The 24,612-nt window shown below is 50.8% G+C and overlaps 1 protein-coding gene and 1 long non-coding RNA gene across 5 annotated transcripts in view; one reads left to right on the plus strand and one right to left on the minus strand.

The window, feature by feature from the left end:
- Nucleotides 1-593: 593 nt before the first annotated feature.
- LOC125400918 (uncharacterized) lies at nt 594-14,563 on the minus strand. Its single transcript, XR_014999559.2, has 2 exons — nt 13,863-14,563; nt 594-863 (listed from the first exon to the last, which is right to left on the minus strand). It is a non-coding gene; the product is annotated as an uncharacterized LOC125400918 (long non-coding RNA).
- The window catches only part of Slco2b1 (solute carrier organic anion transporter family member 2B1), a 46,412-nt gene continuing 34,761 nt past the window's right edge, over nt 12,962-24,612 (plus strand). Inside the window, exons 1-2 of one of the 4 annotated variants that reach the window (XM_087901532.1) lie at nt 12,963-13,289; nt 17,523-17,636. Coding sequence is in view for 3 of the 4 variants with exons in the window: in XM_048435050.3 (XP_048291007.3) it covers nt 13,274-13,289 (16 nt within the window). In the remaining variant the exon portion in view is untranslated. Of the gene's footprint in view, nt 13,290-17,522; nt 17,637-21,252; nt 21,316-24,612 lie in introns of those variants that run through there. The other 3 variants (XM_048435050.3, XM_087901530.1, XM_087901531.1) reach the window with 3 other exon arrangements.

Below are 24,612 nucleotides of genomic sequence, written 5' to 3' on the forward strand. Positions count from 1 at the left end.
TGTTGGAAATCGACACTGTCTGGTTTTGTGTGTCAACTTGACACAAGTTAGAGACATCAGAGAGGAAGGAGTCTCAGCTGAGGAAATGCCTCAATGATATCCAGTTGTAAGGCATTTTCTCAATAGTGATCAATGGGGGGAGGGCCCAGCCCATTGTGGATGAGGCCATCCCTGGGTTGGTGGTCCTGGGTTCAAGTCACGAGGAGCAAGCCAGTAAGCAGCATCCTTCCACGGCCTCTGCATCAGTTCCTGCCTCCAGGCTCCTGCCCTGCTTGGGTTCCTGTCCTGACTTCCTTTGGTGATGAGCAGCAATGCGGAAGGGAAAGACAAATAAACCCTTCCCTCTCCAACTTGCTTTTAGGTCATGGTGTTTCGTCTCAGCAATAGAAACCCTAACTAAGATGAAGCCAGTCCCATCCTTAGCAACACTAACCCTGCCAGCTACAGGTACCAAGGCTCGTGGCTTTTGTAGTAAGAAGAGTGGGTGAGAGCAGGAGAGGCTGCAAGCAGGAAGACTGGCAGGATGCATGGCGGTGAACAGTGGGACAGGCACACAGCTGGTCTCAGGCAGTGCTTGCAGAGTCAGCAACTGCTCCCTAGTATCACATACTTAATTTAATATGCGCAGAATTAATTTTGCTGTATAATATGATTTCTGGGACTAGGAAGATAGCTTCGTTGGTAAAGTAATTACCGTGCAAACATGAGAGTCTGAGTTTGGGTCCCTAGCACCCATGCAAGAGCTGAGCACAGAAGAGTATGTCTGTAACCCCAGCATTGACAAGAGGGAGAGCACAGACACGGGTGGATTCTTGCAGTTCATTGGCCAAATTCAGTACTCCAGGCTCAGTGAAAGGCCTCATCTGAAAAAACAAACAAACAAACAAAAAACCAACTAGGGAGGGGAGCAAAGAAAAAAATATATATATATATACACATATATATGTGTGTATATATATATATATTAAAAAAGAAAAGAAAAACTAATGATAATAAAGTAGAGGTGACCAAAGAAGACACCCAACATCAACATCTGACCTCTGCGTGTGCACGCGTGCACACACACACACACACGTGTGCATGCATATGTGCACCATGTGTATGTGTATATTCACATACACGCGTGCACACACCCAGTTAAACACATTTGTACACAGCAAGAGAGACACAGAGATAATGTTATGTGGTATGTTCCACAAAAAGGCTCACACATGGCAGGTTTGTGCCTCTGTTGGTGGCACGTCTGAGAATTCAATGGATCACGAGGGTGCCAACCTCATCAACAGGTTAATCCATTGGCACTCTTGTGACTGAATAGGTATTTAGGAGGTGATACCGGGTCAGAGGAAGAAGGTCACTGGGTGCAGTTAGCATGCCTTAGATGGGGATATCTCATCCCCAGATCACTGGCCCACGTCTCTTGGATACGGTGAAGTGAGCAGCTTTGTTCTGCCATATCCTTCCTCCCATGACACCCTGCTTTCCCACAGGCCCACAGTGATGAGCCAGATGACCATGCACCAAAGTCACTGAAGCCATGAGCCGAAATAAATTTTCCCTTCTTAAGTTCTTGGAACTTAAGTTACAGCAATGGAAAGCTGATTAAGGCACCTTGTTTCACAGGTAAGGAAGGTCAGAGAGGCGAAGTAGCCAAACCTGCCAGGGTCCTTCTGATGGGCCCATAGTGTGTTGTTCTTAGAGTTTAATCCATTGAGAATATCTGTGCCCTTTAACCATCAAGGATTGGAGACAGCGTGAAAAAACGGGGAGCTGATTGTGGAAGACTTTAATATGATGTGTTTGGGCTTGGATGGAAAGACAGTGTCGATACTGAGTAAGACGGAGGACATGGTAGTGGGTAGCAGGCAGCGAAAATGGAATGGAGTGTTTAAGCTTGGGATAACTGCATTTGGGGAGACTGGGGGATAGCCATGGCTCGGGAGAGAGCACTGAGATGCAGGTCATAATCCTGAGGCTGAGACGGGCAAGAAACATCTATAAACAACAATGAGAAACACTTGCAGACAGAGGGGAGGGTGCCGTAAGTGGAGAAGTGCCAGCCAAGTTGAGTGTCAATGAACATTGCACAGTCCTGATAGAGCCAACCACGGGGGCACACATTTGTAATCCCAGCACCCAGCAGGCTGACTCAAGAGGATTTAGAGTTCAAAATCAGCCTGGCTACATAACAAGTTCAAGGCCAGCTTGAGCTTCAATCAAGGCCCTTAACCATCAACCAACCAGTAAACAAAACACTACTGGGGAGGGGGCGCAGAAGGATGGGATCTGAATGAGCCTGTGAGATTCAGCAAAGAGACCACTGGTGACCTCAGCGTGAGGTTCAGTAGTGAAGAAGTTGTGCAGGGATCAGAAGTATCAGAAATATAGGGACACCCTTGTTGCTATATCAAAAAACTTCAACCTGGGTGATTGATAGAAGCTCAAGGTTAAGGATCAGCAGATTCCTCCATTTCTGCTTCATAAATGTCCTCTCCGAGCTGGGTCTTTGCAAGGTGGAGGCCAGACAATCTCCTCCTGGCACTTTTATAAGGCACTGTTCTACCTGTGAGGGTTCTGCTCTTAGGACCTAATTGCTCTTCCCACTGACACACTGGAGACTCGGGTTCTGTGTCTGACCTTGTGGGGAATACTTTGGGGCTGAAGGTTGGTGCGATGGTTATGCTTGGTTGGCAGCTTGTCTGCATCTGGAATTAACCAGAACCCAGATGAATAGATCCACCTGTGAGAGATTTTTTTTCTTCTTAATTAAATCCTTTGAAGTGGGAAGACCCACTTCTAATTCGGATCTCTGAGATGGGAAGATGCACCTTTAATCCAGACTTTTGTGGTGGGAAGACCTACCTTTAATCTGGGCCACATCTTCTGCTGGTAGCATATATATAAAGGACAGGGAAGGAGGAGGCTTGCTCTCTTTGCCCGCTTGCTCTTGCCCTGGCTCACAAGTCCATTCCTTCACTGGCATTAGAACCCATTTCTTCAGGATTCTGCTGTGCACTGAAGACCAGCTGAGACATCCAGCCTCATGGGCTGAATGACTACTGGATTCTTGGACCTTCTGTTGTTATTCAGCATTGTCAGACTTGCTGGATCACAGCCTGTAAGCCATTCTAATAAACCCCCTTTCTGGTATTTGTTGGTGGGGAACCATGAGTAGAAGGTGAAGCGGGGTGGGGCGGGGTTGTCAGTTTCTTTCCTTGTTGCAGTGGCAAGTACTTTAATAGGAAGGAAGGAAGGAAGGAAGGAAGGAAGGAAGGAAGGAAGGAAGGAAGGAAGGAAGGATGAACCTGGGCTCTCAGCTTGTGGGTACAGTCCTTCATGGCGGAGAAGGCATGGCACAGGAGCATGAGGCAGCTGGTTCCTCTGCACCTACTATCAGGAAGCAGAGAGCAATGGATGCTGAGACTCAGTTGACTTTCTCTAGTTTAAGCAATCTGAGACCCAGGAAATGATATTGTCCACATTTGGGGTAGGTAGGTCTTCCCAGGTGAATTAACTCAGTCTAGACATTCCCTCGTGACAGAGCCTAGTCTCCTGAGTGACTTGTTAACAGAATCTATCAAGTCAACAGTATTAGACATTGCTGAGAAGAAGGGATGGTGGGCAGAGCCTAAGAGCTCTGAACCTAGGCTCTGGGCTCCAGACAAGGTGGGGAAGGGCAGGCAAAAGCAGAGAGAGAACTAAAGGGTACCTTGCGAGCTGGGGTGAGGGTTAGTGACTTCAAAACCTGAGTGAAATCAGTGGCTGTAAGGCACATTTGATCACTACTCGGTGGGCCTAGGTTCAACAGGGGGAACCAGGCTCAGATCTCAGTCAGTGCTGGGGTGACTGAGACCCAAGCCTTGTTCATTTGATCATCTATTTCCTTCACTATGCAACAAAGAACTGTCCAACGAGTGAGGGTTTCCGAAGTGTTAACTCTGTGCTGATATAGTGCATGCTAAAAAGACGTGAAAGGCGCAAGCAGACACCACAAACACACCCGTGTTGCGCAATCCCCGTCCCTCTCCTCCAGGACCATAGGAGGTCCACATGCTCACTGTCCCTTCTCTCCCTACCTGTGAAAGAGTCACACAACAGGACCGTGTGCACACTCAAATCAGAAAACACCCTGGGGACCAGAGACAGGACTCAGAGTGTAAAGGCACCTGCTGCTGAGCCTGCGATCTGAGTTCAATCCCTGGAACCTATGTGGTGAAGGAAAAGAACCAAATCCCATGAGTTTTTCTTCCATATTTGTGTATATGCACACACACACACACACACACACACACACACACACACACACACACGAAGAAGGGAAGGAAGAAAGGGAAAGAGAGAGGGAGAGGAGAGAGAGAGAGAGAGCGTCCCAAACAGAGACCAGCAGGCCAGCTCCCTGTGCCCTGACTGGACACCACTCTGTGCAGGAAAACCTTGAGAATGGTGACAGGCTGCGCTGTCTCTCTCTTTCTCGCTGTTGCTGCTCCTCCTCGTCACCTCCACCCCGTTAGAGGCATGAGGTTCTGACAGACATGACAGGCTGGAAAAAGAAGGTGACAGTGAAGAAGGGGAGTTAAAAATACATCTCGGGAGAGCCTGGGTTCCTTTCCAGCCATGGGCAGGAGGTCCACAGCGTTCTATGGAGCAGACCAAACTCAGCACCTTGTCATCCTCATTTCCCCCAAGAGGCAGTGTGACCACAGCAGAAGTTCATTTGTCTCCCAAATTAAATGCACCTGGGGTGGAATCTGAACACCACCAAACAGCCGTGCATCCTGAGCAAACGGCTACGCTCCTCTCTGCCTTTGTTTACCTTTTTGTAAATGAGGGTGATCAGACAATCCATGCTGTCATAAGTGAAAATTTAGTGAGGATACTTTGTGTGAATAAATACTTTGCAAAGGAGAGAACTGAACAGTCATCTGTGCAGCCCTCACACGACTGCCACAGGGAGAAAACACACATGCACATACATGCAAACTACCCCACACACGTACGCTCCTCCCCCTCGGGCTTTGTGCTGAAAAAGCTGAGATGCCCTACCTGCTTTTCTTTAGGGTTGTGCAGCCCTGTGATAAGTGACCCCAGGGCACCTCCATCCTTAGGCTAAGGTCTTAGATGGGGAAGAGGAGGCGTTATGATGGCGCCAGCCTACTGGGTGCTCCTTAGCCAAGGACCAAGAGTGGGTGAGCCTGACCACACCCATATTCTTCTAGAAGCTCAAGAAACATTAGTCATCTGGGAGCGTGGGTGCCCCAGGAAGGATTTGGGAAGGGCGTTTGATCAGAGGAGCTGCTCAGGCTAAGGCATGGAGACTGGGGGTGCACCGAACAGCTCAGGTGTAAAGACAGGGTACATGGGGCCGCTCAAGCATGGAGACGGGGTGCATGGAGCATCAGTGAAGCTGGAAGAAGATGGGGTGCGTGGAGCATCAGTGAAGCTGGAAGAAGACGGGGTGCACTGAGCATCAGTGAAACTGGAAGAAGATGGGGTGCGTGGAGCATCAGTGAAGTTGGAAGAAGACGGGGGGTACACGGAGCATCAGAGAAGCTGGAAGAAGACAGAGGGTGCACGGAGCATCAATGAGGCTAGGAAGGAGCTTATGCCTTGGAGGATAAGCACTGGGTGTTGTGTTAAAGAACAAGCTTTGCTCCATGGAGAAAGCTGGGCACAGGAAGTTGGGGTCTTGGGGAATCCTTGGGAAGGTGTGGAGGATTTGCCCTGGCATCAGGGACATTGGAATTACAGAAAAGCGAGATGGCTGGCCAAGGGTCCAGGAAGAAGGTGAAGTGGGCTCTGGGTACGAGGTGGGACAGGAGCAGATAGGAAATTGAAGGACATTGCCACAAAGGTTGAAGCGATAGACAATGGTGGGGGATAGGCCTGGTTCGGAATAGTCTTGGGCTTCAATTCTGAAAGACTGCTTTCCAGGTGAGCCCTGTCTGTGTACCTGAGGTCAGCAGAGTGAGGAGACACACAGTTTAAGAAGGGTCTGAGCTGGAGCAGGGTCCTTGGAGTTACTAGCTGGGGTTCACATGCTACCTGTTATATGTGGAAACCTGGGATCTGACAAGGCAAGTGACAGACAGGCCTAGATCACCCCGACAGTTGCCAGTGGATCAAGCCTGGATCTCTGCCAATAGTGTTAACTCAGTGCTCGGCTCAGCTCCCAACCCAAGGCATGAGGACTAGTGGCTGACAACCGAGTTCACGACTGGCCTCTGACGTAGTTAGTGCTCTGACTATGGGTTTGGCCAAACTGCCTAAGTTCTGACCCCGCCCTGTCCATTACCAGCTGTGTGACCTTGAGCAAACGTTTTAGCCTCTCTGTGCCTCGGCTTTCCTCATCTATAAGTTGGAGATTCTAGTAGGTTGTTGGCAGCATTACCCGAGCCAACACATGTACAGAGAACAGTGCCTGACATATGGTGTCAGCCATCATCCAAGGACCCATTTTTTTATTATTTATTTATTTATTAAAAATTTCCACCTCTTCCCCGCCTCCCTCCTCCCCTCCCCCTCCCTCTCTAGTCTTAAGAGCAGTCAGGGTTCCCTGCCCCGTGGGAAGTCCAAGGTCCTCCCCACTCCATACAGGTCTATAAAGGTGAGCATCCAAACAAACCAGGCTCCCACAAAGTCAGTCCATGCAGTAGAATCAAAACCCAGTGCCATTGTCCTTGGCTTCTCTGTCGGCCTTCATTGCCAGCCACGTTCAGAGTGTCCAGTTTGATCAAATGCTCGTTCAGTCCCAGTCCAGCTGGCCTTGGTGAGCTCCCATTAGATCAGTCCCACCGTCTCAGTGGGTGGACGCACCCCTCGTGATCCTGACTTCCTTGCTCATGTTCTCCCTCCTTCTGCTCCTCATTTGGACCTAGGGAGATACTTGATTCTAGAGGGGTTCCCAGGTCCAAGAAGAGGTCCCCAGCTTGTTCCCTCGGCAGCAGAGGAGAGGGTGCCTGAACTGGCCTTGTCCCATAGCCATACTGATGAATATTTTGCGTATTACCATAGAACCTTCATCTGGCGATGGATGGAGACAGAGATAGCTCCCTAGGTCCATGGACCCATTTTTATGATTTTGCTTAGTTTGGTGATTTTTGAAGCAGGATCTCACTACGTAAGCCCAAGCTTGCCTCAAACTTTCTATGCAGCCCAGACTGGCTTCATACTTAGAGTGAGCCTCCTGCCTCAGTGTTCCAAGTGCTGGGATTTCAGGTGTACAGGACAATGCCTTGTAACACATTGATTTATAGTCCAGGACACAGACGTTTAGAAAAATTAAATAACTGCCCAGTACCGTGCAGCTAGTAATTGGCTGAGCTCAGGCCTGACTCGTTCCAAGGACTAGACTGGATGTTTATGTGAACAAGGGTTATGCCTCCCCTTGCTGCCCAGGTCTAAATGGTAGTTTTACATTTTTAACCCAAGAGCTTGGGGGGGGGTGGCTAGGGCGATAGTTCAGTGGGTAAGATACTCTTGAGGCAAGCACAAGGAACTGGATTTGGATCTCCAGAGCCCGTGTAAAGCTTGGCACAATAGGGCACACCTGCCATCCCAGCACTCCTGGGTGACAGGGGAGGCAGAGACAGGGGATTTCTGGAAGCTCTCCGCCCAGGTGTCCTGGCATGTGCTGTCGTGAGCAAGAGACACCATCTCAAACACAGAAGAAGGTAGAGACCTAAACTTCAGGTTGTGCGCCCCTCCCACTCCCCCACCACACACACAGAGGGCGAGAGAGAGAGAGAAAGAGAGAGAGAGAGAGAGAGAGAGAGAGAGAGAGAGAGAGGAATCCCCTATCCAAAGACAGGATTCTGAGGCCCACTACTCCCCAGTAGTTCTGGGCCCAGCTCTCATTCCAAAAACTCCCATAAATCCTGCTTTCTGGGGGAATCCCCTGCCCTTGCCTTGGGGAGGCCACTGAAAGACCTGAGACCTGATTTTTTTCCCATGTCAGGGTCTGCTCCCCCTAAGTAGTGAAGTGAGAACAGCGTTTCCATAAGGCCAGCCTTACCTGGAACACTTTAGACGTGTGTTCTAGAACCTAAAGCGACCTTGTGTGACCTGAATGGAGGACATGTGCCGGGGTAATAGGAATAAGGCAATCTCCAGTGGCAAGCTGACAAAACTCTGCATGAACAGCCGTGACGAAGACAAGGACAGTGACCCGGGTACTGTCCTCCCTCACCCTGTAACGTTGGTAGCAGCAAACAGGTACCCTGCCCAGCCCAGCCTTGGCCCCCATGCCAGGCCAGCCCTTCCGGAATTGCTATGTGACCCAAGCCCTCTGAGTGAGCAACCCAGAAGTCACTGCAGCTGTGGGATCGCTAGCATTCTCGCTTTCCAGCCTGAGCCTCGCAGGCTCACAGGCCACCAGGGAGGAAGTGAATCATCTTCCTGGATGCAGCTGGTTTACTTCCCAGCAGCTGTCATAACCTCAGTAAGGAATGCCGGAGCACCCTGGCCGCGGGTCTCTGGACATCACTGCTTGCTTTTACAGAGGAAAGCGATTGTAGCATCGGATGACCTCCTGCTAGTTCCACACACAGCCCACATACTCAGTACCACCACGCTGTCCACCTACAAAAATGGGCAAGATAAGACCACGGTGGCATGTACCTGTCATTCCAGCAGCTGAGGGACAGAATCAGGAGTTTGTTCTTAGCTACATAGTGAGCCCAAGGCCAGCCTGGGCTACAGGAGACCCCGATTCAAATAAACAATAACGACAACAAAAAGGTGGAGAGGAGGAAGCAGGGCAAGCTGGGTGTGGTAGTTCACACCTGTACTCCCATCCCTCCGGAGGTGGACACAGGAGATTGGACGTAAGTTCTAGGCCAGCCAGGGATACAAAATGGGACTGTCCAAAGAGTTGAAAATTAAAAATTTTAAAGAATGCAGTGGTAAATCTTGTGCTTACTTCGCCGCTATAAAAGTGAAGTAAAACAGCTGACAAACAGAGAAGCCAGAACGCACACGAGCAAAGCCTCCTTGTTTATCTTTGATGCTGATCCCTCCAAACGCCACTTCTGTTACTGGAATCCGGGAGGAAAGGTCAGGCTGCAGACTTCCTCTCTGCCTCCAGGGGGCAATGTTGCAAAACCTCTTTGGGGGAGTCAGGCTTTTCCTCCTAATGAACTCTTTCTTCGCAGCCTACTCTAGGTCCCTCTGTCCACACCTTTGCTCCCACCTGTGTCCCCACCAGGGTCGTCTTCCCAAGGACACAAATTACTAGTAACTGTAACCCCATACTTGACTCTTTTTGAACACATCAATTTATGTCATCCTTCCAAAGTCAGAGAAGAATGGGACCCCTTCCAAGCCATCTCCCTATTTTATAACAAAGAGACTGACAACCAGGCAGAGGCAGGACGGATTAATGCCAGCATAGAGTTGGCAGAGTAAAAACTGGGGGTCCAGGCTACCCGGTACCCAGTTGGACCCCCTAAAGCATCCACAGAGCCCCAGCTGTTAACACTGATGGCCCTCCGCCAGTCTGCTACATTTCCAGTTTGCCCTTGAGCTGGGAAGTTGGGGGCTTCCTTCCTGGTGATTTGTTGCCACGGGGCCATCAGTCAGGTCGGGCTGACCTGATGAGCACCTGCTGTGATTGACTTCCTCCCCTTCCTCTGCCTCCAGAATCACAAGTCATCACCGTCGTCATGGCTGCCGTATTAATAATGAGCCTGTGTCTGCTCCACTCTCAGAACTTAGCCAGCACTAATCCATCCATCAGCTCATCCTAGCCTTGACAGCTCTCGGGAGGCATTTCACAGACAAGGGCACGCAGGATCAGAGAGGGCAAGCCGCAGGCTCCGAGCCGCCCAGAGAAGGCCTCTCTGGAGGGAGAAGTCTGCCTCCTTGGAGTGAAGCTGCCCGCTCTCCAGGGAGATGGGGCACAATGACGATGCTCTGTGCGGTTCTGCCAGGAGGTTCCTTATCTTTTTTATTGCAGAGGAGGACACTGGCCCTCAAAGAATTCTTGCTGGGTCAAGATGGGAGCATCCAGTGCCTTAAAAGTATCAGGTGATTAAACTCCTGCTTTCTGGGAAACGGGCCTGACACTTCTCGAGGAGGATGTGATTTCTAGCCCAGCATGGAGGCAGTGGGACCCAGGGGAAGGCTGCTGAGACACAGAGTCTAGGGTGAGTGACACTCCCATAGTCTAGGAGGTAGAGAGCAGTGTTTAGGTGAGTTAAGCAGCCTCAGCAAGCACCAGTGGCTGAGCAGGTTGGAAGTGTCAGGGGCCGGGTTGAGCCAAGGGCAGGAGTTCATGGCATGGCCCCTCCCAGGGCCCCCTTCATCCAGTTGGCCTGCAGACCATGGTGTGCTGGAAATGGGCTACATCAGGATGGAGAGGACCAGAAAAGGGGAGGCCCTGACTCTAAGCAGGATGGAGGCTGTTTCTCTTCTCCTGGCCAGGGAGTAAAACCCAGAGGGAGGTAGACAGCCGCTCCTCTGCTCGCCGCTCTGAGAAAGTCACCTCTCTGACCGGCAGGTCATGCCTGTTCTCTTAGGAGAGGCAAGCATAACATTCATTGCCTTCCCTGGACAGAGCTAATGAGCCACAGGTGAAGCAGATCTATATCACAGGGATCTGAGCACAAGGTAGCATCTAAGGCTGGGAAAGTCCAGGCTAGGCTCACTGAAGACCCCCCATTTACCACCCAGCTAGCCTAGAGCTCATTTATAGATATCCGCCTTGACTGGAAGTCTAGAGGGAAGTGAGAGCAGAGGTGCTGAGGGTGCAGTTTAGACTGTTTGGGGGGAAGGTACCTCTAAACTATCCACTGCCTTCTTGATCCTCTGAGTAAAGTCACAGTGGCTATCAGGACCTTCCTGGAGGTTGGTGGTTTGAGGCCATAACTACTTACCAGACTGGGTCCTGCGGAGCAGAGAATTTGCCCAGTATCCCACAGCAGGGTTGTGACAGAGCCGGGACCAGAACATAGCTCTGTAATCTCGTTCCCTGCATCCTTCTCACGAATCCCAAAGCAGATAGCTTCACAAATGAAGCCTCCTGTTGTGTCAGGTTTACAGAAAGACCCGTCTCTACTTGGGCTACTCAGAGAGAAGGGCTCAGGTTCTGCCAACAGCTTAGGGTTTACAACGGCATCAAGCTTGGCATGAACCACAGGACTGTGAGAACATCAAGGACCCTGGGAGCTGCAAAATTTTGCAAACCATGCCAGCAGCAGGAGACACTAAAAAACGGCATCAACTTTTGCAAACAATGGGATTCTGCAGATGGTGTTGGGATCCGCACACCCAGTGGGGCTGTGCAAAAAGCACAGGTTGCAGCAAACACCAGCGCTCCCAAGTACACTAAGCTAGGGAGCAGGGCAGTATCACGAAGCTTAGAACTCCTGTAGATAGACCCAACTGAACTGCTAGTTCAGGAACTGGTTTGAAGGCCTGTTATCTCAAGTTTCGTAAGCTCGGGTAGGTCCCTGACCTTTGGTCCAGCTAAACACACCTGAATTCAGGAATATTCTGGTTCCATATAAAAAAAGCCTCTGAGGCTAAGCTGATGATAATAGAGCTTTTAGAAGTCTAAAGGGACCTTCCTTCTTGAAACTATGTACCTATGACTTGAAATCTGGGGGGGTGGATTCCCCTTTGCCTGTCTCTAGGAAGACTCAGTGCTGACTATGGACTGAAAGACTGAGAGCCCAGATCTAATGTGGCTTCCCAAGCAGGACTGGTGTCCGTTCTTTCTAACAGTCCAAGACAACTGCTGGCCTTCCTCCACTGTCACGCGCTCACACGGTTTGTTCTTCAACGACACCTTCACATTCAAAAGGTGTTAGGCATCTGGCTGAGTGCCTACTAAGTGCCAGGCAGATCTGTATTTCACGTGTCCCTGTTCTCTGTGGCCAAGTAGGCTAAAGGAAGTTCCTCTATCATCCCAGAGGAAGCTAGACTTTAACCCACATCCCACTGTCTGCAAAGGTCCTCTTCTGGAGATGGCCTTGGGCTCTGTTCTGTATCTTGAATCTGGGCAGATTCTTCCCCTGAGAAGACATCCTGGGATGATGGGGCGGGGGGGGGGACATGCTGCCCCCAACTCATGGGGTGCTCTGTGGCAAGTGACTGAGACTCTGATTCATCTGTGAAATGGGGGACCTCCAGCCTGCTGGATGAAAGGGACCCTAGGGAGCCTCACGTGCAGGCTCTGCTATGCAAACCAACTAATTTCTCCCCAGCCTGGTGAAAGTCCTACCTCCTGCCACTCCCTCCAGCTTGGCCCCTGGCCCTCGAGGTTGGCTTCTTTGTGCATTTATTGCTTCACAATTCACGTCAGCACTGCGATGGAGAGTTTCTGTCTCTGACGATAAGGTTACTGGCACTCAGAGAGGTACAGGGACTTGCCCGTGACTCCTCATCCCTTGGCTGGGGCCAGCACTGGGATGGAACCATTCCTCCAGCTATCTGCAAGGCCTCTGTCCAGACATTTCTAAGAATTTCATATTTACCCTTTTGTCTTGCTTCCTTTTTCCCTCGCTTCCTTCCTCCTGCCATTAGATCACTGCTTGATGGAGTTTTGGGGGCCCATGATGTTTTGGGGGAGAAGCTGTTTGTTAATCTGAATCCTTGGGACAGATGGGAAGGGGCAGCTGTTAGTGAGGGATGAGTCGGGGGACAGGGGACAGGAATGTAGTAAAGAAGGAGCAAGGCTCAGAGGGAAAACAAGGGCTTCCTTCAGAGCTCACAGAGGGCCGGGGAGACAGCAGCCCCACAGGCTGCAGCAAAGAGACTGAATGTTCTAGAAACATTTGTCTCCTGAATGGCCCTGAACTTAAGAAGAACCATCTAAGGCTTCTCACTCTGTTCTGCTGTTAACCAAGGAAACTATCCTAAGAGCGAGAGCTAGGAAGTAACCCAGAAAAGCCTAGGGGTGGAGGCAGCTTCCCGCCAGCAAGGGGGCTGGACCTAAACAAACCCGCCTTCTTACAACTCTGGCCCTGGGCTGTCCCGGCTGGAGATCAGACGAATTCATGGAGCTGCAGAAGACACTACAAGGGTCGGGGCTAGGAATCAGACAAAGGAGCAAGTGCCTGGAGTCCTCAAGAAGGGCTCCCATTGAGCAGGGTCCCTACCACCTCTGCCTTGAGGGCAGTGGCTGTCCAGTGAGGGCAAAAAAATAGCCTAGTGAGAGACAGTCCTATGTTGATGCTCTCAGAAGCTGTCTCCAGGGGACCCCGAACAGGCTCATTTCCTCTATACTGAGCTCCAGGTTGAAGGAGAGGCCACAGCTCTCTGCATTCCCCCAGCCATGGGGCCCAGAATAGGTAAGTGCAGGTGAAGGGAGGGAGGGAATTGGGAAGGAGCCTGGGAGCTTCATCAGCCTTTGGGTGAGATACAGCACCTCAGTGCTGTACTGGGAAGACAGGCTCAGTTCTGCACAGAGCCTGTGGAACTCAGGGTGGATCTATGAGTGAACTAGAGGGGCAGGAAGAGAAGCCAGCTGGAGGCAGGGAGCCCATCCAAACCACCTTGGTGAGCTCAAGACCTGAGTCCTGCCCAGCCACCAACATCTGATCCCCCAGAAAGACAGAGGCGATGTAGACATGAATGGACAAGGTAGGGAACCACCAAGACAGAGCAGAGAGAGGCCGTGGGGAGAGAGCATATGACCAACAGGTGTCAGCAGAACTCAGGCATTGGCTGAGAGGTTGGCCCTAAAGGAAGGTGACCGTGGAGACCCCGAGGGACAGAAAAGGAGACTGTGAGTGTGAGCCAGAAGAGCAGAAAGCCATCCGTCCACAGGGACAGATGACCCAGGCGACTGACGGACTTTAGCCATAATCCACAGGAGCCGTACAGAGTACAGGACACTCAGAGAGAGGTCTACGTACACTCACCTGTGGGTAGATGGCAGTGGGCTAAGAGGAGGCTGGAGCAAACATCCGGAATCTTCCACAAACCAGGCTTGGAATGGCGTAAGGAAAGCACCAAGCAGCCAGGGCAGAGAGACAGACCACCTGTGACAAGGTGGCTGGGCTGGATGCCCCGCAATAACCCTTTGGGCTCCCTGCTGCTGCCTGTCTGCAGCACTGTCGAACTCACACCCATTCAGGCAAGGCCAGGCTTGCTCCCAGGCGGCCACAACCAAGGCTTCAGGCCAAACAGACTCTGCAGTGTGACCAATGCAGCTTGGGGACCCCAGCACACCAGGAAGGGTGGGGATGGATGCTTCCTCCCAGGAGGCCTCGTGGGAGAGAGGAGGATGAGGTCAGGTTTGAGGAGGTGGGGCTAGTTGTGGTTTTGGTGACACAGGATTTTGGTTGTAGCTCAGGCTCACCTCCAACATGTCATCCTCTGGCCTCTGCCTGAAGTGTGCAAGGATCACGGGTGGGTACCACCGAACCTGACATAGTGGGATGGTTTCAATGAGTTTATGGGCCATTGACAAAAAAAAAAACCCATTCCCATTCTCAGTATGAATGGGGGGGGGGATTGGAGGCCTGTAGCATGAGAAAAAACTAGCACTCTCAATTCTACACCTGCCTCTCCTCCCCATAAAGGCTAGGCTGTGGGTCCTCGAACTGATCCCTGACCCATAAAGAACAGGAACTTGCCCCACGTCCTCCCACTGAGTCAACAGAAGTCATCTCCAACTGTGCTTCCTCAGGGGCCATCTGGGCTGAGGCCAGGCTTCATAGAGCGGGTAGAGGGATGAAGGGAGGTAGACATATGTATCTCCCACAGAGATAACCCGCCAACTTACATGTACCCTTAGGCAGCAGGCAGAGTTCTCCTGTCTGTGTGGCGAGGAAACTAATATCCCCACACTGTTTCCATGGTGAGATCCAAGGAAGCCACTCTCTGGCTCAGAGAGTCCCTACCCACACACAGCATTTCCCTGGGAAATTTGACACTCCCTACCCCTCCAAATGAAGCGTACCTGGGGTCCTCCCTCCAAGCTAGAGGAAGCCTCTGTTAGCCCCGCTGAACAACGGACACACACACACACACACACACACACAGCCCAGTTCATCTTTCCTCGCTCTAGGCGTGTGTGGCAGCTGTTGCTTGCTCTCTCTGGCCCTCCGTGTGCAAATGAGGTCTTCCCAGGGCAGATATGGGAGTTGAGGGAAAGAACCATGAGCCTCATGTTCAAATCCAGCTCTGTCCATGGACGGTGCGAGACCCCAATGAAATCTCCCTTCTGTTTTAATGGATGAGGAAACAGACACTCAGAGAGGGCAAGTGACTGTCTCAAGATCACCCAGCAGCTAACCAGCAGAGCAGAGGTCAGAACACCGATCTTCCTAATATTAAGGCTCTCTCCTCTATCACTTGCCTGGGTCTTTCTCTGTCTTCTTTACTCCATACTGGTGAACTCCAGTGTGCTGTATACTACTCCACTGGCTCCTCACAAAGCAAATGATTTTCTGGGTGCCACTGGCTAGGGAGCAAACGTGGGGGTATGTGTGTTATTTCTTCCATGACTGGTCTAGGGAGTGCCAGGTAGTGAGCTGAATTTGACCTTAACAGAGGGCGCCATGTAGCCAGTCAGTGCTCAGTTTGCCTAAAACAGTCCCTAAATGGGACTGTTTCTGTGTTCACAGTAGGTGGCAGGGATAGTCCCTGGGTCCCTGGTGTTTGTAGAAGCTTGGTCTGTGGAGGGGGCAGAAGAGCAGAGGCCTCTCTGCAGGGACTGAGTGGGCTTTAACATCAGTGTGGGTGATTGAATTATGGGGGAGTTATAAGAATGGTGCTGCACCCCCATAGGCTGTAGCCATTGCTCTGGAATGTTAGGGAAGGAACCCACCCGAGGGTTGGGAAGATTGGGGCATGAAGCTCGATTCCATCCATCCCTGAGGCCTTGGACCCAACCTGGACTGGACAGAGCTGGATCGACAGGAATACTCAGTGAGTGAACATTATGTCTGAGGTCCTAGCTCTGCGATGTCCATTTATGGAGTCAGAAACAGGAGCCACAAGAGTAAAAACGCCAACACTTTCAATGCCTGTGGTATAGGCCTCTCATCCTAGCTACCCAGAGGTGGAGTCAGAAAGTTCAAGGTCAGCCTGGTGACCTCGATCAGTGGTAGAGCATGTGCCTAGCGTGCCTAGCGAGCACAAGGCCCTAAGTTCAATGCCCAGGATCACAGAAAAGATGAAGAAAGAAAAGAACACCAGAGAAAGAGAGAGGGAGATCAACCTGAAATGTTGCCTCATAGAAGAGGATATAAAACTAACTGTTTTTCTAATTTCAACTGTTTTATTTTCCTTTTTCTGCGGTGCATTAAAAAAAAGTAATTGATAGTGAAAGTATAGAACCCTGAACGAAGCTATGGCTTCCTTCAAACTATGTAGAAATTCACTGAGCTCTACAGTTTGGAACTGGGCAAGTACCTGAATGACCATTTTAATCTAACTATATGATGTTTTTATTTGTAATAAATTTTATTTGAAAATAATACTGAAAAGAAGAAGAAGTCAGAGTTTGAAATATAGTCAAAAACAGTTGGTCAGCAGCTGGGAAGAGTAGTCCACTCTCAGAGGGGGTGGAGGGTGGGATTCGGTGAAAGGAAGTACTAGCAAGGCCTGAAGAGAATGCCCATTCTAGAAGGGCAAATGGACTGGGCATGTTTGTGGGCTCAGTGAGCCACCAGATTAAGAGAAGAGGTCACTGGGAGTTATCTCAGATAATTAAGCCAATGCCAACAAGGGTTCTGACACAAAGACTCACACGAGAGTTGTCATAGACACTAGCCTCAAGCCCCTGGTGTGATAGAGGAGGTGAGAAGGCTAGTGGCCTTGCTTCAGTGATCTGTGCCCTAGGAATGCTCACCACAACCCTACTCGTGTGTCTCAGCTTCGTGAGTCCAAGTCAGACTTCTGTCCAGTTTACAAACGAGAAAAACAAGGCTGGGAGGAGCCAATGACCTGCCTCGGGTCACACATGGGGTCAGAGGTAGAGCCAGCGACACCCATGAGCCCTCTGGAGTCTAAGCTCTCAGGGGCTTCCCTTTGTCTTCTTCAGAAACACGCCCAAGGCTCCCAAGGCTCTGCCTGGTGCTCGTGTGTAGCAGCTGAGCCTGACCAAGGCGCCCAGACTCGCACTGTGATGCAAGAGTGATTGAGTGGATCACTTGGGAGGTCAGCTCAAGTGCTAAGAGAGGCCGAGGAGCTCCCCATGTGAAGGGAGAGGAAGCATGGCCCCGGGCCAATGGCTTCTTGTTTAGACCTAAGGACACTGCCCTGCTTCCCCGTGCACTCAGAACCCCCTCCCCAAGCTCTCGAGTGTCTAAAGGTCATCATGGGTTTAGATGGACTAGTCAGGGCCCAGAACTGGGAACAGAAAGTCCCAGCACAGGGCCCCTGACCCAACTCGGAAACCACCAGAATGCCTGCCCCTCCTCCCCACCCCACCCCAGTCCTGACAAGATCCTTTCCACTGACAGGACACCCAAGGGTCCTTCCAGAAGGAATTTCCCAAAAATGACAACCAAACCCAATTCCTGTCTGGAGACTCCCTCCCTGTTTTCTGTCTTTGACTTTCTCCTTCGCAGTGCTGGGCTGGGTCACACTGGAACTGAAGGCTTCAGGCCCCACAGTCACCCTAAGTCACCGTGGCTACCCCGGCCTCTAGCCCAGGCTCCAGTCTTATCAGCGGTCTCATTCGGGTAAGCTCAACTCAGCTTGCTCTTCAGCTAGGTTGGGGTTGAGAGACGAGATATGATAGGCTGGGGAGGAAGCCAGTCAGTCAAGGGTACGGCATATATAAAGGCCGGGGCAGCATCTGATTAATTCAGGGAACAGCAAGAGCCTATTGGGGCTAGAGGATCGGGTTCTATAGGACTGGGTAGATGAAGCCTGAGACTCTTGGGGGCCTTGAACTTGGGACCAGGATGACTCAACCACCATCCACCACATAGATGCCACCTTTCCCAGACTCAGACACTGTGCCCTTAGTGCTGGGAGCTAGTAGACATCAATCCACGACCTTGAAAGGTAGCTCTGTGGTGGAGGTCCTCTTTCTTTCATCTCTCCGCTGGGGCACAGAGCACGGCAGGTTCAGACACCGGCTTGTTAATGTCAGCCTCAGGTGACCCTCAGACCCCTAGATGTGTGTTTTCAGCTCATGTCTTTTACCTGGAGACATGATCTCCTAGGGAAACCCTGCCTCCCCAGGTCACCATGTTAGTCAACCGACCCTGTGTTCAGTGTTGAGCATGTGGTCATTCTACCCTCCCAGTTCTCAGCGACCAAGCTCACCAGGACAGCGCACCAAGACAGGTATCTGTGCTTCCCTCCACCCCCCTGGCGCCCCTGCTTACCCCATCACCAGGTCCCTCAAACCTCTCCAGCCCTCACCTCTTCTGGGCTCCAGCCTTACCACGTCCATTCCCTATCAACTTTTCTGCTTTTACACCACTACCCTTTTCTGTTTCTTCTTCTGAGAAGCCTTCGGGCACCTCCCATACTAGGCTACGACTTCTCTGATGTTTCCATATCTGCCCCTGAGTCTGTTTGAGGTTCTTTATTGTTAGTAGTAATATATAGATATATCTTAATTATTACTATATATCTATAGATAGATGATAGATAGATAGACAGATAGCTAGATAGACAAATGATAGATAGATAGATAGATAGATAGATAGATAGATAGATAGACAGATAGATAGATAGATAGACAGATGATAGATAGATAGACAGACAGATAGATAGATAGATAGAGTGTGTGTATATATGTGTGTACACATACCACAGCACACTTGACGGTACACTTGTGAAGGTCAGAGGACAACTAGCAAGAGTCTGTTTTCTCCTCCCAACATGTGGATTCTGGGAGTGGAAAGGCAAGCGCTTTTCTCAAATCTTTACTCTCACTTCTAGAATCAGCAGAGCTCCCCACTCTGTGCCTGCCACGGTGAATCTGATAAGTTCTGGGCTCCTTTGGCCTGTTTCTCCACTTTCAAAGTTGTTTACCTAACCCAGGAATCATGCCCAGGTAGCTCCCAAGCCCAGTGTTGCTGAAGAGGGAAGACAACGAAGCCACAGGCAGCGGGGAAGGGGCCCAGGAAATGGTCCACAGCCACCCCCAACTGAGGCTCCAGCAGGGCCAGCTGCTCTAAGCAGGCACAGCACCACGGACCTCTGAGTCCTCGCAGAGGCTCTGCGTGACAGATCAGCTGATCTTTCAGGGAAAAAAACAACAACAAAAATCTGCAGTTTGAGGAGAAATTTCCTGATTTTTTTTTTAAAAAAATACTGGCAATGAATTTAAAAACATCCAGCAAGCCAGCAGCTTGCTAGCTTCAAAACAAGTCCCCTGAGTCTGAAGGAGCCTCCAGGCAGGGCAAGTCCAGAGGATGCCATCTGCCTCAAGGGACAAGGCTGAGAGGAGGCCTTGGACCAGGGTTTCCCAGTCAAAACCCCTGCTTCATTGTCTGTGTGTTGTTTAGGTCCCTTTGATGGCCTGGCGTTGTGTGTATGTGTGGGTGGTGCAGTATGTGTGGAGTGGATAAGGGGTGAGTGTGGTGTTTCTTCTTGCACACCAAAGTTAAAGGGGGGAGGAACAAATAAACCCTGGAATACCTCTGAAGAGTGCAGGAGTTTGAGGCAGAGGCAGCGTGGAGACTGGACTGTGGGGAGGGACAAGGAGCTGGGGGTGGGCGAGGACGCTTCCATTCCAGTGGGATCTGTGCATCTTCCCCGGTCAGGGGGGAGCGAGTAAGCTGAGCTTTCCAGAGGAAGAAAAACAAGCTGTTCTGGGGTCTGGTGGCCAGACTTGCAAACAAACTGTTGAGTTTGGGGCCAAGTCTGTCAAACCTGGCTTCAGTGAGTCCTTTTGAAATTGACGAAGCACCTTATCCCATACAGTCACCCAGGGGGCAGGCGGGAAACGAGGCTCATTGTTCTTATCTTACTGACTGCCAACCACAAAGTACCCAGATCCCCATGGTCTTAGGTCTTGCTTCCTGTTAGGCACTGGCTAGAACATGCTATAGAGAGTACCACGACTTGGCTCTCTCAGATTTTGCCTTGGCATTTCTTGGCAACTTGGTGCTGTAGTTTTCCAGAAGGTTCCAATCCAAGCTTTGGTTGTGGATCGCTGGACTGGGGCCCTCTCAACTTCCTCCCAACTTTTCCTTTCTTAGCCTTCTCAGGCCACAGAAGGAATATCTTGACTGAGCAGTGAACTGACCAACAAGCTACAGAATGGGCTGCTAGGGTGACAGATGGCAATACAGCCACCTTTGATGACTCACAGACGGGAGGCTGGGCCAGAATAAGAAGTGACCACCCAGGGACTGTCACTGTATTTGTTCCAAGGCCATCAGGGCAGAGTTGACGGCTGACATCAGGAGCCCAGGAGTCAGACAGATCTGGACTCACATCCAAATCACCATTCACCAGTTCTAGGATGCTGGATGCTGCTACTTCTCCAAGCCTGTTTGCTCCCAGGCGTCCCAACCCCTGGTAGCATGCTTTGAGAGTGTGAGGATACAAGCATGCCCAACACGGCCTTGCATCTGGTGGTGGTCACTCTGCAGCAGCCCCTGCTTCCCCTCAGATCAAGATGGCACACACTAGTTAGGCATGGTGATATATGTCTTTAATCCCAGCACTCGGGAAGCAGGGGCAGTAGTTCTCTATGAGCTTGTGACCAGTCTGGTCTACATAGCGAGGCCAGCAAGGTCTATACAGTGATAGACTGTCACAAAATAAAGAAAAGAGGGGGGTGGAGAAGTGAAAGGGAGAGGGAAGAAAGAGAGAGAGCAAGGAAGGAAGGAAGGAAGGAAGGAAGGAAGGAAGGAAGGAAGGAAGGAAGAGAAAGGGAGAAGCAAGCATCCAGAGAGCACTGTCCCTGGTGAAGCCTTACCACTGCTCACAATGGCAAGCTTCAGCCCAACTCTCTGGTTCTATATTTGCCAATACTTAGTGCTTCATGGAAGTAGGGACCAGTAAAAGCCGGTGATGCTTCATGGCAAGACAGACAGCTGATAGCAAGACGGACCCCCTGACAGGGAAGAGCGCCATTTATCAAGCCCAGACCACACAGCATAGACCATGTCAACCCCAAACGTGACCGATGTGACTTCCCAGTGAGGTAAAGCAGCTAAGCCCCTGCAGTGCCGCTCTGGGCTTTGTCTGTATCCCAGCTGGACTGAAAATCTAGAAAGTATTTCTTTGAAACTTTTAGTTCAATGGGGGAAGGGTGGCCAGAGACCTGGGAAGGCTGAGATAAGAGTCATAACGTGGCAGTTCAGGATTGGTGGAAACCACACAAAGTTGTGGACTTGGGGCCAGAGGGGTCAAAGACTCTGAAGAAGCTAGAGGTGACCATGCATGCAGGTAATTCCAGCACTCCGCGGGTTGAGGCAGGAGGCTTACGAATTTGAGGTCGTCTTGGGCTACATAGTGAGACCCTGTTGATAGATAGAAAAGAAAAGGAAAAGGAAGGGAAGGAGAGGGGAGGAGAAGGGAGGGGAAGGAGAGAGAAAATAGAAGGAAACAAGAGGGAAGGAAGGAAGAGAGGGAGGAGGGAAGGAGGGAAGAAGAAAGAGGGGACTGGGATAGGGGGATAAAATGGAGGGATGTTGATAGCTCCCCTTGAAGAATGGATCAGATTAACAGAGTCCCATACTGAACAGCTTAACCATTTGCTTGAATGGACAAACTAGGAAGATAAAAAGCTGCCGATGAAGACCACAGATCAGTGCTGTGTCTCCAGGGACAGGCAGAGTCTAGAGGCTCTAGTGTGAGGTCCGATGTGCAAGGAGACAGATAGGAGGGGCTGCTGTCCCTGCCCTGCTTGTGAGAAGCTGAAGTGACCTGAATCTAAGACTACATGGCCGAACTGTAGCTTGCGCTCCAAACCTAGGGCCGTTGAGTGTACTTGGGGAGAAGAATGTGGTTCTCTGGACTTGGTTAACTAGATGAAAGAGGGAGAGAGTCAATCTAGAGGTGGACAATGGTTCTGCTAGAACGAAGAAGAGAACTTGGAAGCAGGAGGCAGCTGCAGTTGAGGTGGATTGTCTAGGGCATTTTGGAAGATTTGTCTGGAATTGGTGGAAAATGGTTATTGGTGAGAGTCAGGAGGCCAGTCCTGATAGAGACCTGCTTCATGGGCCTGAGACAGTAGAGGTGAGAGAGAGATTTTTCTTTCCTTTCCTGATCCTGGCTTTGTGCCTGAGGCCCTCCGACAAAAGATGAGCAAGATAAGAAACACACAGAATTATTTAGTCTAAAGTTCATAAGATATGGGAGTCTTCCGTAGCAGACGTGAAGAAATGGATGTGTGTGTGTGTGTGTGTGTGTGTGTGTGTGTGTGTGTGTTTATGCTAGGTCTGATGAAATTCCTGGTTGCAGAGGCACAACTGGACAAACGGGGTATGGCCTGTAGCGATAAACTTCAGGGGGTGTCGCCAAGCCTGTTTTGAAATGCTTCAAATGGGAGGGGAGGGGAGAAGGTCAGCTAGTAACTTGCCAAGGTCACTGACCTGCTGCTAGGGAGAATGGGGAGGGACAGCTGACTGCTGCTGTTTTCTGCATTGTCCGCATGCCGTATCTGGGAGCAGCACGTCTTGGGTCCTGTCTGTAGATACTGTCGTCCAAAGCTATAAGCAGAGGAAAGCTGGAGGGCAGAAAGATCAAGAAACATGTTCTGGGTCACCTTGGAGGCTTGCAGGGAGCTGGGAGCTCAACTCAAGCTTGAGGACGCCTGTACTCCGTTCTGTTTTCCTTGGGGTTGCCTTTTGCAACCTGACCCCGGGGAGGTACTATGGGTTGGACCTGGGTCTTCCTGGGAGAGAATGAACAGAGAGCGAAAGAGCAGGCTAGACTCCGAAGTATTGCCCCTTGCCATGTAGCTACAGCTAGACTGAGGAACACCATCTCCTGTTTCTGGGGAGCAGCCTTGCACCAGAGGCTTGCACTGACCAGCTCCTGGGAAGCAGGAGTTTTGACTGGCAGATTTTCCGTGAGATGACCACTCTCAGAGCCGAAAGCATATTGCTGACTTCCTCCCCAACCTAGAGAGGAGAGCTTTGGACTTTGGGCACCAGAAACTGTCATTTCACTAACGGATAAAACAAACTAGGGAGACTTTGAGCTTTGGCTTTGGCGGGAGGAGGCTGAGGTGGAAGCTTCAGAAAGACCCAGAGTGAGGTTACAAGTAGCTTACTTACCTAAGGCAGGGGTACGACACTCTAGGAATGAGCATATGGCAGGGCAGAGGGGTGAGGGATGTGACTGGCATATAGGGAAGATCGTCCCCAGAGTCTCAGGAACCCAGTCTGGGAGTCCAGGTCTGGTCTTGGACCGGAGGATGCGTGCTCCCCCTCATCTATTCCTTGCATTTCTTTCTGAGCTGGGACATCATGTCAACGATGTCAGACCTTCCAGCCTCAGCTCAGGCCCGCTGTCTGGCTGACCAGGCTTTGAGGCATGCTGGCACCGCAGCCAAGGTGACCTGGCTAGGTTAGAGTGGACCGAGATAGAGAAGGGCACAGGGCTTGCTCCCCCTGTCAGACCTGTTCAAGAAGCATGGCCGACGGATGAGTTCAAACATCTGGACTGAGCTGCTGGAAGTCCTCAGAAGAGACAAAGTTCATAGGACACAGAGCTCTGGAGAGCATTCATGTGCTGTAGATACACGTAAAGCCCTAGAAGGCAGCGTGCTGACAGGAGCTGAGGATCAGTCCCCTCAGTGACTCTGCAGACATTTGCTTTGCAGGCCTGTACCCCCCTTCTTTAGATGACCTCTACAGTCTCCTCCTCTTTCCCTTTCTCAATGGCACCCCACCACCTCCCCCCACCCCCCGCCAGGTGTTGCTTTCCTTTGTTTCCTCTGAATGTTTGTGCCCCAAAGGAACTGCTCCCTTCCGTTTCCTCAAATTCTTCCAGTACCGTCTAGGCATTCCTCAGGAGAGTTATAAAAAGGGCAACTATGAACATAAAAAGAGGCCTGCCATCATCATCAAACCATACACATCCCATCCCATCTGCCTGGGTGGCCATCACTGAAAAGATAGACCAGAACGAAGAGAGGCTGCAGCGTGGCTAGTGGACTTGTAGAGTGGAACATGACTCCATGTCCCTTGAACAGGTCTGATGGCGGGGGGAGTGGGGAATACAGTGCTTTTCTCCATTTGGGCCCACTCAAACCTAGCCAAGTTACCCCGCAGCAGCGCCAGCATGTCCTGGGACCAGGCCAACCAGACAACAGGACTGGGACTCAGACTGGAAGGGCTGCAGCAAACAATTCAGGGGTTCCTTCCTCAAATAGCCAAACATAGAACTGTCACAGGACCCAGCAATTCCACCCCATGGCGTATACCCAAGGAGACTGAAGATACATGCCACATAAAACACTGGAATGACAGTTCATAATACCCCAAGTCACCCAAATGTTTATCAGTTGATGAGTACATGAACGAAACGCAGTCTAACCTTACAGAGGAGAGCTATTCATCCATAGAAAGAAAGGAAACACTGACAGATGCTACAGTGTTGAGCACCCTTGGAAATATAGGATTTTAAAAACTAGTTACAGGTGACCACATATTAGATTCTTTCTGCTATGTGAAATGTCCAGAATAGGAAACCCACAGAGCAGGCAGTAGATTAGGGTTTCTGGAACTCTGGTAA

This window comes from Myodes glareolus, chromosome 24, assembly GCF_982192425.1.
Source record: "Myodes glareolus chromosome 24, mMyoGla1.1, whole genome shotgun sequence".
Classification (NCBI taxonomy): Eukaryota; Metazoa; Chordata; class Mammalia; order Rodentia; family Cricetidae; genus Myodes; species Myodes glareolus.